The sequence below is a fragment of the Corticium candelabrum genome, chromosome 8 (assembly GCF_963422355.1).
Source record: "Corticium candelabrum chromosome 8, ooCorCand1.1, whole genome shotgun sequence".
In the NCBI taxonomy this organism is placed as follows: Eukaryota; Metazoa; Porifera; class Homoscleromorpha; order Homosclerophorida; family Plakinidae; genus Corticium; species Corticium candelabrum.
In genome coordinates, this window is record NC_085092.1 from 7,791,466 (window position 1) to 7,806,465 (window position 15,000).

The following is a 15,000-nucleotide window of genomic DNA, read 5'->3' on the forward strand; positions in this document are numbered from 1 at the left end:
TGTGGGTGGCTTAGTTCTTGGAGCAGTTTAATTTCTCGTAGAGCTGTACGATTGATTCCTAGTGAGACATAGCTGTGAGGTCGCACTCATGAGTAGCATGTGAAACAGACAGACAGACAGACAGACAGACAGACAGACAGACAGACAGACAAGGAAAGGGCTCAGGAGCCTGGCTAGACGCTATTCCCACCTCAAAAAGTTTGCAATTTTCCTGGATTATTTCACTTGGCAGCATTAATGAGGTTGGGTCTACGTTTGCCACTACCTCGATCTATAATTGAATGTGATTGTGGAAAGACACTGGACACCAATGGACACCACCTCATGACTTGCAAGACAGGAGGGGTCTAGCTTGGTCACACAACTCAATGGTCTCTGCTTGGTCCAAATGTATGAAACGTGTGTCCTCACACTATTGAGCCAAGAGACTGTTACAGCAGCTCTCAACCCAGACCTGACATAGCTGTCCATAATGTAACTGACTTCAACGTTAAACTTGACATCTCTGTGGCACACTCGTGGAGCTCAGAAGTAATTTCACATGCAGTCACAACGGATGGATCAGCAGCTTCAAAAAGGAAAGAAAAGAAGATAGAGAAGTACAGCAAAGAAAGGCACACTGGTGGAGGTTCTCCTTGCTTGATTCCCTTGATTTAGAACATTTCGGACGTTGGGGAAATAGCAGAGAGAACTTCTTCACCAGATCTCACTAAGATCACGCAATGAAGATGGAAAGCTGAATTCAATTGAATTTAAAACGTACTGGCGGCGAATACTGTCAGTAACATTACAACGTTGCAATAGTAGTGTTTTAGCTAAAAGGATTGACAGAATAGTTTGTAGTAATGACTCTGTAGATGATACTTACAAACATCAGATGGCTGTTCTTTAGAGTTTTTCTTCTACGACCACTATGGTCATTTATCTGAAACTCTTAGTGTTATATGTAGCCTTTTCTGTATTAGCGTTAATGTTTTCAATAAATGTTCTTTGACAGACAGACAAACAGACAGACAGACAGACAGACAGACAGACAGACTGTTTTATTTGAATGCTCACACTACCACAGACAGAAGACAGACAGACAGACAAACAAACAGACAAACAGACAGACAGATTGTTGTATTTGAATGCTTACTCTACCACAGACGGAAGACAGACGGACAGACAGACAGACAGACAGACAAACAAACAGACAAACAGACAGAGACAAACAGACAAATAGACAGACAGAAAGACAGGCAGACAGAAAAACAAATACAACAGCCAACAACAAACGAACAAGTGGCTAAACAAACAGACAAACAACAGACATACAAACAGACAACACATCAACACAGAAACGTCATCAAACGTGTCATCAAAAGAATACCATCCGAAGCTTCCTGTCGTCGTCCCATTTTGATCTAAAACATTTTCCCAATCAAACAGCACAAATTCCAACTTTTATCAAACACGTTAACCTTTTTCACTGCTACGATTCGTCCGTCGTGTGCCAAGTCTTCCGCTTTAAACACTGTGGCAAACTAATCACAAACTGTAAATGACGATCAGACAACAGAGAGTGTGTACAAAGCACATACTTCTCTCTCATTGTATTGATACTAGTCTAAACCTATGTGGGCATTTTGTTTGTTTGTTGGTTTGTTTGTTTGAAAGTTAGGGAAATGGATGGGTAGACATTTAGTTAAACCAACAAAAGGACAAACAAGAGACAGACAAATATCACAAACAAAGAAACGGATAGACAATGACAAACCAGCAACAATGCCAACAAATAAATAAATGAAAACAGATAAAGTATGGAGTGATAAAAATATACAGATAAACAGATAAGTGGATATACATACAAAGAGACGATAGAGACAAACGAAAATGGAAAACATAAAAATGTGGACAAACTGACAGACAGACTGACAGACGGAATAACAAAGAAACAAACAAACAAATGAAAATAAGGGAACAAACAGAGACAGGCAAACAGACACACAGACAAACAGAGACAGACAAGACAGACAGACAGACAGACAGACAGCCAGACAGACAGACAGCCAGCCAGACAGACAGACAAGACAGACAAGACAGACAGATAGACACCCAGACAGACGGACAGACAGACAGACAGACAGACAGACAGACAGACAGACAGAGACAGACAAACACAGACAGACAACACAAAACATACATACGAACATTCATACTTATACCTACCTATCTACCTACATACATATTAGTGTACTAGACATCTATGTATAGTTGTACTTGAAGAAATAATATATGATTCTCTATGTATAGTTGCACTTGAAGAAATAATATATGATTCTCTACATATGTACATAGATACACAACTAAAGACAGACAAACAGAGAGACAGACATGTAAACACACAAACTGACAAACAGACAGACAGACAGACAGACAGACAGACAGACAACACAAACAAACATACATACATACATACATTCATACCTATACCTACCTATCTACCTACATACATACGTACATACACAACTAGAGACAGACAAACAGAGAGACAGACATGTAGACACACAAACAGACAGACAGACAGACAGACAGACAGACAGACAGATGTAGTTTGCATTGGTGTGAGTTGTTGTGACGATTTATGAAATAAGACAGTCAGACAAACGGACAGACAGACGGACAGACAGACAGACAAACAGACTGACTGAAATTCTGCATTCAAAATTTGATAGAAATGTTAACGATTTTGCGTTTCATAAAAGATAGACAAACAGACAGAAAGACAGACAAACAAATAAGCAAACTCTTCTCACTTGTGATTCACCAAGAAACTCAATTTTTCTGTAGTTCGACAGACAAACACAGACAGACAACACAAGCAAACATACATACGTACATTCATACTTATACCTACCTATCTACCTACATACATACGTACATAGATACACAACTAAAGACAGACGAACTACGAGACAGACATGTAGACACACAAACTAACAAACAGACAGACAGACAGACAGACAGACAGACAGACAGACAACACAAACAAACATACATACATACATTCATACCTAAGCCGCACCAAAAAAATTGTCTAATTGGGGTAACCCGCCCGCCCATGTTTGGAGCTCAAGGTCCGCTGAGTTTTTTATTTACATATGTTTTCTGTTGGCCTGGGCCCACCCGTGTTCTAGGGGCATGTGTTTTGAGAGCTGGCAAGCTTCTTCATGTGTCTGGCGACTGTAAGTCTTGCAGGAAGTTGGATTCGGTGATCAAGTGGACAATGTACTCAGCACGCCATGTTTGAACGGCCACTGATTTTGTGCATGCACATGCTACGAAATAAGATGTCTACTGTTGCCCTGTGCATATCTGTGTCCGAGGGGGCACGTTTTTTCAGAGATGGCAAGATTGTTCGTGTGTCTGGCGACTGTAGTCTTCGTGAGGTGTTGCAGGAGGTTGGATTTGGTGATCAAGTGGACGATGTACTCATGTAGCTTGCAAACTGCGATGACAGACACCTCCAAAGATGATGATTAATAATAATATAAAAATAAAAAATAAAAATAAAAACTCCGCCCACCCGTCTTTTCCTCTGCATGTTACCCTAATCAGATAATATTTTGATGCGGCCCTATACCTACCTATCTACCTACATACATACGTACATAGATACACAACTAAAGACAGATGAACAGAGAGACAGACATGTACACACAAACAGACAGACAGACAGACAGACTGACAGAAAGACAGACAGACAGACAGACAACACAAACAAACATACATATGCACATTCATACCTATATCTACCTATCTACCTACATACATACGTATATACACAACTAGAGACAGACAAACAGAGAGGCAGACATGTAGATACACAAACAGACAGACAGACAGACAGACAGACAGACAGACAGACAGACGGACAGACAGACAGATAGAAGCTAACAACTATTTAAACAAACTAGCCAGAAGATCAAGAGACATTGAAGGCTATACAAATGAAGCTGACTTTAGAGATTTTTGGACAAAAAATTCTCAATAATATTACAACGATGTAACGCTAAAGTCATCCTCCACAAGCTGACACGTGTCTTCCCTGGAGAAGAAGATGAGAACATACACAATAGAGACTATCAAAGTAGTTTGCATTAAACTAAAGCTGAACTCAGTAGATTGCTTGTATTTAGTGTTAGAAATGTAACGTAGAGTTTGTGTTTCAATAAATGGGATGGACAGACAGACAGGCAGACAGACAGACAGACAGACAGACGGACGGACGGACGGACGGACGGACGGACGGACGGACGGACGGACGGACGGACAGACGGACAGACAGACAGACAGATGTAGTTTGCATTGGTGTGAGTTGTTGTGACGATTTATGAAATAAGACAGTCAGACAGACGGACAGACAGATGGACAGACAGACAGACAGACAAACTGACTAAAATTCTGCATACAAAATTTGATAGAAATGTTAACGATTTTGTGTTTTATAAAAGATAGACAAACAGACAGAAAGACAAAGAGACAAATAAGCAAACTCTTCTCACTTGTCCTTCACCGAGAAATTCTATTTTTCTGTAGTTCGCCGACCTGTCTTCATACATGTTTATCAAACCTCCCGGATCTAGTGATGCAACACTCCCGGATATAATGGCAAACACGATCGACTTGTTTTGTTGGCCAAAGAAAGACGACTTGCAAAGCTTTAGTCCACACTGTCTTGCTGTTATGGTGAGATATGCGGACAGTTTGTCTGTCTGTCTGTCTGTATGTAGACGTGTACGTCTAGGTCTGTCCGTCTGTCTGCCTGTCAGCTAGTCTGTTTGTGTGTGTGTGTGTGTGTGTGTGTGTGTGTGTGTGTGTGTGTGTGTGTGTGTGACGGTCTGTCTGTTTGTCTGTCTGCATGTCTGTCTATCTGCCTGTCTGTCTGTCTGTCTGTCTGTCTGTCTGTCTGTCTGTCTGTCTGTCTGTCTGTCTGTTTCTGTTTGTCTGCTTGTCTGTCAGTCTGTCTGTTTGTCTGTCTGTCTGTTTCTGTCTGTCTGTCTGTCTGTCTGTTTGTCTGTCAGTCTGTCTGTCTGTCAATTTCATTTGTTGAAACACAAACTCTACGTTACATTTCTAACACTAAATACAAGCAATCTACTGAGTTCAGCTTTAGTTTAATGCAAACTACTTTGATAGTCTCTATTGTGTATTTTCTCATTTACTTCTCCAGGGAAGACATGAGTCAGCTTGTGGAGGATGACTTTAGTGTTGCATCGTTGTAATATTATTGAGAATTTTTTTGTCCAATAACCTCTAAAGTCAGCTTCATTTGTATAGCCTTCCATGTCTCTTGATCTTCTGGCTAGTTTGTTTAAATAGTTGGTAGCTTCTGATCCCCAAGTTCCAAAATGTTCAAATACCAGAGGAGTGAAATTGAGGCTTGATGTATTGCCAGCAAGTTGTTGTTTTTCATATTTGATCATCTTCCTTTCCTCCCTTCTTGCTGCAGTAAATCCTTCCTCTAAAGCTGCCTGCTTTAAATTGTCTTGACTGCATTAAAGGATGAGCCATAGCTACATCAAGGTCATAGCTACACCCAGAGTCATACACAACTATGTCTGGTCTATTCTCATTTCTAGAGTAACGATGTCGAGTTCTTTCTCGTGATGAATCTTTAATGTAGACAAGTGCTCCATGCATTTACAATTTCATCATGTTGCCACACAGGCCCACCTCCATGTTTGCATGTAAGAAGATGATATTCATCTGCCAACTTGCCACATTCACACTCGATGTTCCAGTTGACAAAACGTGCAGGTATGTCCAACCTCAGAGATGCTGCCAAACGAAATTCGTCGGGTTTCAGTGCAAGAATCTCTTTAGTAGCAATGGCTTCCAGCCATGACCCAGCTCCCTTTCTTCTTATTGATCTAAATTTAGCTGTAGCTCTATCTGATTGTGAAATCGAAGTCTCCAGGCAGGAATTTGCATTTGCCTCGTGTAGTTGACTAGATAGTTTTTGTTGTAATTTCTTGGGCTGTTTGACAAACTCACTTAGATGTTGGCAATCATCACAACCAGTAGACTTGACAGCTTGATGAATATCGGCCGAGATCTTTATTATTATTATCTGTTGAAAGCAAGAGTGATAAATCGTTAGTCAAGTAAGCGAACCTAGTAGGCAAGTTTGACAGAGTATGCATCCATCCTCCTAAAAACGCAGATGAAGCGATAGCATCGATTGATGTCATTCCAAATCTTCCTAATTTGATAGGAAGTGTTGCCTGTTTCCACCATTCATCGACTATTGATGGCACTCCCAATATTTTACAAAAGGTTCTTTGAGTCATGTTGTCATGTATTTCAGCTGTAGACTGAAATAAAGATGGTGATACTGACCTAGCCAAGTAATTTAACTTGGGAACATGGCAGTGACGTAGTAGAAGGCATTCTGACTGAGGATCTTCTAATTGAGACAAAGCAGAGCAAAGTGATTAACCAGAGTAAGCTGTGTCTTCAGACTTGGTCTGTCTGTCAGTCTGTCTGTCTGTCTGTCTGTCTGTCTGTCTGTCTGTCATTGTTAAGCATACATAAAGTTAGCGATTGTTATTGGTCGAGTAAGAGTTTAAATATAACAATCTGTCTGTCTGTCTGTCTGTCTGTCTGTCTGTCTGTCTGTCTGTCTGTCTGTCTGTGTGTTGTTTATCTGCTTATTCATTTAATTCTTCTGTTTGCTTGTTTGTTGCATGACTACCAGGTAGTTCAATTATTTGTTCCTTGTTTGTGTTTGTGTGTATACACACTACAACTCTTGTTCTACACGAGTCTCACCATCACTAAATTTTATCTGCATGCAAAGGCATATTCTCAATTCAGCAAAGCGTCAGTCAGAGTACACAAATGTGCACGACTACAGCAATACACAGGTAAGTAATTAACTATTAAATACAAAGTGTCAGTAAACACGAACATGTTGTATCACACACACACACACACACACACACACACACACACACACACACACACACACACACACACACACACACACACACACACACACACACACACACACACACACACACACACACACACACACACACACACACACACACACACACACACACACACACACACACACACACACACACACACTAATTATTACTTTATTGTTGTAGCATCACTTCCTGTAGCTTACAACAATGGTAAAATGATCGAAGGTATGGAGTCGGTTTTCACGTTCATGAGAAGTCAAGGATGGAATGCTGATTATGGCTTAAGCGAAAAGCAGCAGGCTGACACGCTTGCGTTTGAAGCATTGGTGAAAGACAAGCTGGAACCAGCGATTGTAAGGAATGTAATGCATTGAGCGTGTGATGGTTGTGAATAACATGATAACGGAAGGATGGGCATGTGGATGGGTAGAACGTTTTTTGAGTGGATGGGATAAATGGCTTGAGGGAGTGATACACTTGGAAATGGAGAAGCATTAGGGAATATAGTTGTAGACCATCAGGTGGTAGAATTTCATGCAACAGACAGGCCAGTGGGAAGGCAAGTAGTTGAACAAATGGGGAAACAAGAAGTTAGTGATTCGATGGAGAGCAGTCTGGCTTATACTGGTGGACAGAAGTGTGGATTGAAAGACAGATAGACAGCAGACAGGTGGAGGAGATAGACTTGTGAGAAGATGGATGAATCAACCAGCAATAGGACAGACAGACAGACAGACAGACAGATAATTTATTCTCATACAGATTCTACTTGTACATATGCTAAGATTTTTTGAAAACAGATGGATGGACAGCAGACAGACACACAGACAGACAGACTTACAGGCAGGCAGACAGACAGACAAACAAACAAACAGATAGACACAAACAGACAGACAGACAGACAGGCAGATAGTTTTTGTTGAACAGGGACATCTATGTCCCTTACTTTACTTAATTTACAAGTTGTTAGCAGTTGGACAATGTGAACTGTGCCTTTGCTTGCTATAATTGTATCTAACTTCATTTATGAAAATATACTACCATTGACAGACACACACACACACACACACACACACACACACACACACACACACACACACACACACACACACACACACACACACACACACACACACACACACACACACACACACACACACACACACACACACAGACAAGCAGACAGACACACAGACAGACAAGCAGACAGACAGACAGACATTTATATTACAGCATCTTATTCTTGACTTCTCAATGTCTCTCTAGTTGCATTTACAATTTGTAAATGCTGAGAACTTCTCTAACTGTGTGAGGGGTTATTATGCCAACGCATGTTCTTTTCCATGGAACTTCTACATTCCTGGTCGGCTGCAGAAGAGAGCACAACTAACACTTAGTGCCTTACAACCCACAAGCAACAGAAAATCAGACTTGCCCGACTCTTCGTTGCAGAAGAAGGTTGCATGCTGTTTGGAATGTGTAATTTTGAGTGATGATGTTAATTGTTTAGTTTGCTGTTAGGTTATAACTGAAGCAAGACATTGTCTCAGTTTGCTCTCAAAGTTCTTGCATGATAAAGAGTTTCTGTTTGGTGACAGGTTAGCATGTGGATGTTGTGAGTATAGGGCGTGTGTTGTGCTATTTGTCTGTCTGTCTGTCTGTCTGTCTGTCTGTCTGCCTGCCTGTCTGTCTGTCTGTCTGTCTGTCTCTCTTTTGTCTGTCTGTCTGTCTGTCTGTTTTCTGTCTGTCTGTCTGTTTTTTGTCTGTCTGTCTGTCTGTTTGTCTATGTGTCCGTCTGTCTGTCTGTCTGTCTGTCTGTCTGTCTGTCTGTCTGTCTGTCTGTCTGTCTGCCTGTTTGTTTATGTGTCCATCTGTCTGTCTGTCTATGTGTCCTTCCGTCTGTCTGTCTGTTTGTCTATCTCTGTCTGTTTGTCTCTGTGCTTGTCTGTCTGTATCTTGTAGATGTATCAATTGATATTATATTTGTCATTTGTTGTCACATTAGTCCTAGAACCATGGATGCCGTGTTATACGGTTACTTGGCATTTCTCTTGAAGTCCAACTTGCCCAATAATGTATTGTGTGCACACATCAGAGGATGTCCAAACTTGAATCGATTTGTATGCCATGTTGATGACCAATTCATGAAGTCAGTGCCCAAAGGTAGAAGATACATACACACTACAGATACATACAGTAGACATACAGACGTACAGTACACATGCATACACTACAGATACATACAGGAGACGTACAGACAGACAACAGATTCTCACTCATTATACTCACTACATACTGTGTATCATCTGGTTTCGTTAAAACTTTGAATATGTCTTGTTCTCATGTTGTAGCGTCTACTACAGATGCCAGTGTCATAATTCCTCGTCTCTCGCTGAGTGACGACCGCAAGGCGCAGCTGAAAGTGTTGGCATCCATTGGGATTGGAGTAACAGCCATGCTGGCATATGCTCTACTGAGCGGCATAATATCGATCACATTAGAAGATGATCCGGATGCCGACTATGTGACTTTCAGTGTAGACAACAGATGCGATGATACTCAACATGAAGAGACGACAGACAACAGTCAACAATGAGTAGAATGATGTGTATATGATATGAGCTAGCTGTGTGTATAAAAAGTAACAAACAATTCTGTCTTGTTGTCGTGTGTCCAGCAAAAAGTTAATGGTTAAATAAGAACACATTGATCTAATTAATATTAATGACCAACTAGCCTCGCTACCCCAGCCTGCTTTTTGCACGTGATGGGAGCAGCTCCCATCACGTGCAGTCTGAGGTACTGTACCGAGGCTAATCCCTCTAGATAGCTCTGGACAAACAGACTGTTTCAATCTTTAGAAATAAGATTCGTCTTGATCAGCTATTGACTGTCTAATTACTAGATGTTGCAGGTTGCAAACCTAAAGTGAGACCGCAACATAAGCTCTATAGACCTCTAGAAAAGGACCCGTAGGAAGCTCTTCGAAAATGATTAGATCTAGCGTGCGCTAAGAGACGTGGTCCAAAAGTAACACGTTAATAGGGTGTAGTCCACAGGTACCGCACGAAGAACGAAGGGAGCAATCACAGTATATACCCGTACATATTGTTTACTCTCACACCAAGAAATACTATATATATTAGTTATTTAACTACCGATACCTTCAACCGGAAGTTTTAGCCAATCAGCGACCAGCGGAACTACAAAATTTGAAATATGGTTAGAAAAATATGGTGAGAGGGCTGGAAGAAAAACGCAAAAGCGGTCTGGTACCGAGGCTACACCAGAACTTTGCTATTTGATTGTATTACATGGTACATACACAGAGACTTCAGCTCAGCTCCGCCATGTAAGTACATACAGTACAGTATATATATATATATATATATATATATATATATATATATATATATATATATATATATATATATATATATAAACCGTGTGTGTGTGTGTGTGTGTGTGTGTGTGTGTGTGTGTGTGTGTGTGTGTGTGTGTGTGTGTGTGTGTGTGTGTGTGTGTGTGTGTGTGTGTGTGTGTGTGTGTGTGTGTGTGTGTGTGTGTGTGTGTGTGTGTTTATTCAGTTGCACGCGTCGCAGCCACTAGCACGAAACACCCACGTTTTATGCATGGACTCCAAACGAGCAGCACGTCAACATCAAATTGCACCGCTCAACCGCCAACAGATTTCTATCTAAAACACGGACATACACACCCACTTGTTTGGAGTCAGCATGTGAAGCGCATGCAGATTACCATCTAAAACACGGACAAACACCCACGTGTTAGCAGTTAGGGAGCAGAGCAAGCTCGTAAAACGATCATTTCTTCCAGAAGTGAGTGCCTGATAGTAATCGTAATTGTAGGTACTGCCATTTTATCACACGAGCATGACCATTACGCTGCAGCCTGCACGCGACCACGACTCAACGTCTAGCAGATTACAATCTAAAATACGGACAAACCCCCACGTCTTTTGTCTCTCAAAGAGCAGCGCAAGCTCGTGCACCGATCACTTCGTTCTTTCCGACACTTGTGTCTGCTAGAGAAGGTTGTGACTCATGGCAGTTGTTTCGTACGTTTGTGTCGCTTGGCTAGCAACCATCCTCGTGGGTACGTTACATGCAATATGAACGCACGCATGCACAGATATCACACTGCATGAATGCTAGCTATGCATGTAGTTGAGTCAGTAGAGTTGTAGAAATTTTTTGAAGTCACATGTAAGTAAGAAATTGTGAAGGCATACCTTAGGGTATCTTTAAACACACAACACACACACACACACACACACACACACACACACACACACACACACACACACACACACACACACACACACACACACACACACACACACACACACACACACACACACACACACACACACACACACACACACACACACACACACACACACACACACACACACACACACACAAACAAAAGTGCATCAATCTAGACTACAACGGTCGACTACCTTTTGTCTTTCAGTTACTGCTACGGATGAGATTACTAGCTCTCTCAACAAAATTCCATCATCACTAGACGATCAAGCTCGTTTGCTACGATGCGTTTTGGTAGGAGACGACAGTCCACTATGTGCTAGTCCTCTGACGTGTAAGTAAGGTCTCAATCACCAGTGTAACTCTATTTTAGTATCGCTTGCATTAATTAATCAGCTAGATTTAAGTCTTGATAAACGCATTTGCATGCTTAGTAAGTTGTTGTTGTTGTGTGTAGATGGAACTAAAGCTCATCCAGCTAAAAGTTGTGCTGATCTGTTGAGGCAAAGAAAGAACATCGCAAGTGGTTACTACTGGGTAAAGCCAATACAAACAGGAAATGACGTCCATTATGTTTACTGTGACATGACTAGCTACGGTAAAACTTTAGCTAGTACAAACATGTTAGCTAGCGAGTTAGCGTAAAGTTTTGCTTGTTTGTACCTTACAATTAGGTGGTGGTTGGACTCTAGTTGTTGGTATTAATTCTCAAAATCGTCTACATCTTCAAAGCGGTTCTGTGGGTACAAGATGCAGAGGAGGAGATGTTTGTGTAGTTCATCGTACAAATGGAGTGATACCTGCTAGGAAATTAGATGACAGGATTATAAGAGCTCTCGCTGACGATGAAGGTTTGATTTACTAATTAAGATATAAAATAATAGTATTTATCAGTTGTGTTTGTTGTCTAGGAACGTTTAGAGTTGACGTTGGTCCTAACAAATACACAACGTTTTTTCAAGTATAAAATAGTTTATATTGCAAGATTGCAATTGTTAATTCAAATTCTTCTGTTGCAGCTACCACAAGGTGCGGCAAGATTTCAATCTAATTGCGGAGGAACGAGGTAAATAGCAAGCTCACAAGCACGTAGTTGTTTTGTTTATGTTTTTCTGTTACTAAAGTACATTTTTTGTTGCAGCTGCGCACGAATAATTACATCTCACAGTTATCCCTACAAATGGGAGTCAAACTGCAAAGGAATAACAGTTGGATATAAAATATTTGGCAGTGATTCTTACAAAGGTATAAATAATTATGGCTGGCTTTGTATTACTGTTGGAGAAAATGACTGCATGCTGCTGCGCTAAAATTCAACTGCCAAAAAGTGACTGTTGCTTTGTTTGGTGCTTTAGTATTTGACACTCGTGACAATCAAGAGTGCGGGTCTCTATGGACATCTTCTCGTTCCTGTAAGCTTTCACAGTTTCAAATATTCTAGTCACTTATTTGCATTTTTATTCATTAGCCGAGAAGCGCGTCTTATACGGCTACACTGGTGGTGATGGAGGACACACTGGTATCTACTCTAAACTGCAAGGCTTTATGTACGTCCGCTGAACAAACTAATTAATTAATTAATTAAAGAAAGGAAGAGCGACTTGTTCTAACAGTTTTTCTTGCACTTTGGTTGTATACTTTAGAGCTAACAGTTTTTGTTTAATCTGCGCTGTACGACTTTAAGATGCTTTTCAATCTACAAAGTGTCTAGACAGCTATCGCTTGTCTTGTAGCTAATCCAACTGTTTTACACATTATTCTAATAAATTAGTTTGCAACACAATTTTGCCTTCTCAAATCTTAGTAATTGCTGAGCTTATATGCACTATGAGTGAGATAATATGACAACACATTTTGCATATAAATAACTACTCTATACAACAGGAAACAAACGCTTAGACAGTTTCAATTGCCACCTCTAGAAAACTGCAGTCTAGTAGCCTCGGTACCCCAGACTGCTTTCTGCATGTGGTGGAGAGTGAGCGAAGTAATCAGACAATAAGTTTTGCAATATTAGAAATAAATAGCTGCTTCTAATGTATAGGATGGGAAACAAATCTTTTTTGCTTCAATTGGTTTATGCTCTGTAGCTTCATGGCTCTTTAAATGACTACAGTTGGCAGGAGAGTCAAATGGTCTGCTAGACATTGACACACACGCTCGCACGCACACACACACACACACACACACACACACACACACACACACACACACACACACACACACACACACACACACACACACACACACACACACACACACACACACACACACACACACATACACACACACACACACACACACACACACACACACACACACACACACACACACACACACACACACACACACACACACACACACACACACACCAATAATAAGCCGCGTCCCCAGACTCTCTCGCGCTATTCTTGTCCGATGATGTCGGTATGACAATTCCAGGCACGAGAACGTCTCACATGGTAGGTACAGTGTACTGCAAATGTGTGGACAAAATGGATCAGTGTGTGGAGAACCATTCAAAAGAGATTAGTCTACAGTTATTGTATTATATACAATCATAGAATGATAATAATTGATATCAAATCAGGTACAATTTATTAAACATTTGATCGCTCCGATATGTCACAACAACAATAATAAAATCATACAAACAAATCATGATGTTTGAGGATGTGCCAACCCGGACACGGCACTCCATGTATCTACATTAGTGTCTGACGTCACACCATCTACAGCGTCCGACTGCTCAGCCGGTTTCTTGCCTCTTGATGTCCTATTTGTACTCGTTTGATACGATTTTGTTGCATTTTCATTTCTGTATGAATGCATCAACCGTGTACATACATACAAGTGTAGCAATTTTGCTACAAATGTTGTTACCAAATACGTACCTTCTGCTTTCAAGGGTTTGCTTGATTTCCCATCGTTTCGTCTCTGTTATTGGATATCGCCATGTGAAATAGAAACTTAGAATTATGAGAAGAATAGGACCGGTGGATATGAGGAGTCTCAGAGTGAGAGAGACCGACAATGGTTGGTTGCATTGCCCCGTTTTGTAGTCGCCAAATCTGAAAGAGGGAAAGTAGTCGTAGAAGTTTGAAAACAACACGACAACTGTGTATCTCAATATACTAGACAGTAAGACTATTGTACTGGAAGGATGCATCTCACAATACACTAGACTATTGTATTGGAGGGATGCATCTCACAATACACTAGACTATTGTATTGGAGGGATGCATATCACAATACACTAGCTATTGTATTGGAGAGATGAATCTCACAATATACTAACTATTGTATTGGAGGGATGCATATCACAATACACTAGCGATTGTATTGGAGGGATGCATCTCACAATACACAGTAGATTGTATTGAAGGGATGCATCTAGCAATACACTAGACTACTGTATTGAAATGATGCATATCACAATACATTAGAATAGTTTGATTAGCTAAATAGCCTCTCACCACATTGTCAGATATAACTCACAAAGCGCATGCACGCGTGCGCGCACACACACACACACACACACACACACACACACACACACACACATGCATGTACGCAGGCAGGCACGCACGCACGCTCTCACACGTGCATACGCGTGCGTGCACACACACACACACACACACACACACACACACACACACACACACACACACACACACACACGAGATACATGCATAACATGGGCTTACACTTGGAGAGCCAAAGTTGATAATGCA

At 40.9% G+C, this 15,000-nt stretch overlaps 4 protein-coding genes across 4 annotated transcripts in view; 2 read left to right on the forward strand and 2 right to left on the reverse strand.

The window, feature by feature from the left end:
- LOC134183185 (cyclin-dependent kinase 7-like) overlaps window positions 1-4,620 on the reverse strand; it is a 9,209-nt gene extending 4,589 nt beyond the window's left edge. Inside the window, exons 1-4 of the mRNA XM_062650666.1 lie at window positions 4,548-4,620; window positions 1,464-1,526; window positions 1,373-1,406; window positions 1-58 (exon numbers count right to left, since the gene is read on the reverse strand). The exon at window positions 1-58 is cut by the window's left edge and continues 10 nt beyond it. Of these exons, the coding sequence (XP_062506650.1) occupies window positions 1-58; window positions 1,373-1,406; window positions 1,464-1,526; window positions 4,548-4,604 (212 nt within the window). The 5' untranslated portion in view covers window positions 4,605-4,620. The remainder of the gene's footprint in view (window positions 59-1,372; window positions 1,407-1,463; window positions 1,527-4,547) is intronic.
- A 23-nt stretch (window positions 4,621-4,643) lies between these two features.
- Window positions 4,644-9,671, forward strand: LOC134183186 (metaxin-1-like). The gene is made up of 7 exons (XM_062650667.1): window positions 4,644-4,731; window positions 6,845-6,911; window positions 7,161-7,330; window positions 8,244-8,435; window positions 8,499-8,575; window positions 8,983-9,140; window positions 9,329-9,671. Exons 1-7 carry the CDS (start codon window positions 4,651-4,653, stop codon window positions 9,571-9,573), a joined length of 990 nt encoding a protein of 329 aa, XP_062506651.1. The 5' UTR covers window positions 4,644-4,650; the 3' UTR covers window positions 9,574-9,671.
- Window positions 9,672-10,996: 1,325 nt separating this feature from the next.
- LOC134183187 (uncharacterized) lies at window positions 10,997-13,043 on the forward strand. The gene is made up of 9 exons (XM_062650669.1): window positions 10,997-11,093; window positions 11,475-11,600; window positions 11,724-11,864; window positions 11,941-12,117; window positions 12,178-12,227; window positions 12,286-12,332; window positions 12,408-12,511; window positions 12,622-12,678; window positions 12,735-13,043. Exons 1-9 carry the CDS (start codon window positions 11,042-11,044, stop codon window positions 12,824-12,826), a joined length of 846 nt encoding a protein of 281 aa, XP_062506653.1. The 5' UTR covers window positions 10,997-11,041; the 3' UTR covers window positions 12,827-13,043.
- Window positions 13,044-13,805: 762 nt separating this feature from the next.
- LOC134183697 (sodium-dependent lysophosphatidylcholine symporter 1-like) overlaps window positions 13,806-15,000 on the reverse strand; it is a 2,924-nt gene continuing 1,729 nt past the window's right edge. The window contains exons 7-9 of the mRNA XM_062651288.1: window positions 14,974-15,000; window positions 14,161-14,337; window positions 13,806-14,084 (exon numbers count right to left, since the gene is read on the reverse strand). The exon at window positions 14,974-15,000 is cut by the window's right edge and continues 114 nt beyond it. Of these exons, the coding sequence (XP_062507272.1) occupies window positions 13,925-14,084; window positions 14,161-14,337; window positions 14,974-15,000 (364 nt within the window). The 3' untranslated portion in view covers window positions 13,806-13,924. The remainder of the gene's footprint in view (window positions 14,085-14,160; window positions 14,338-14,973) is intronic.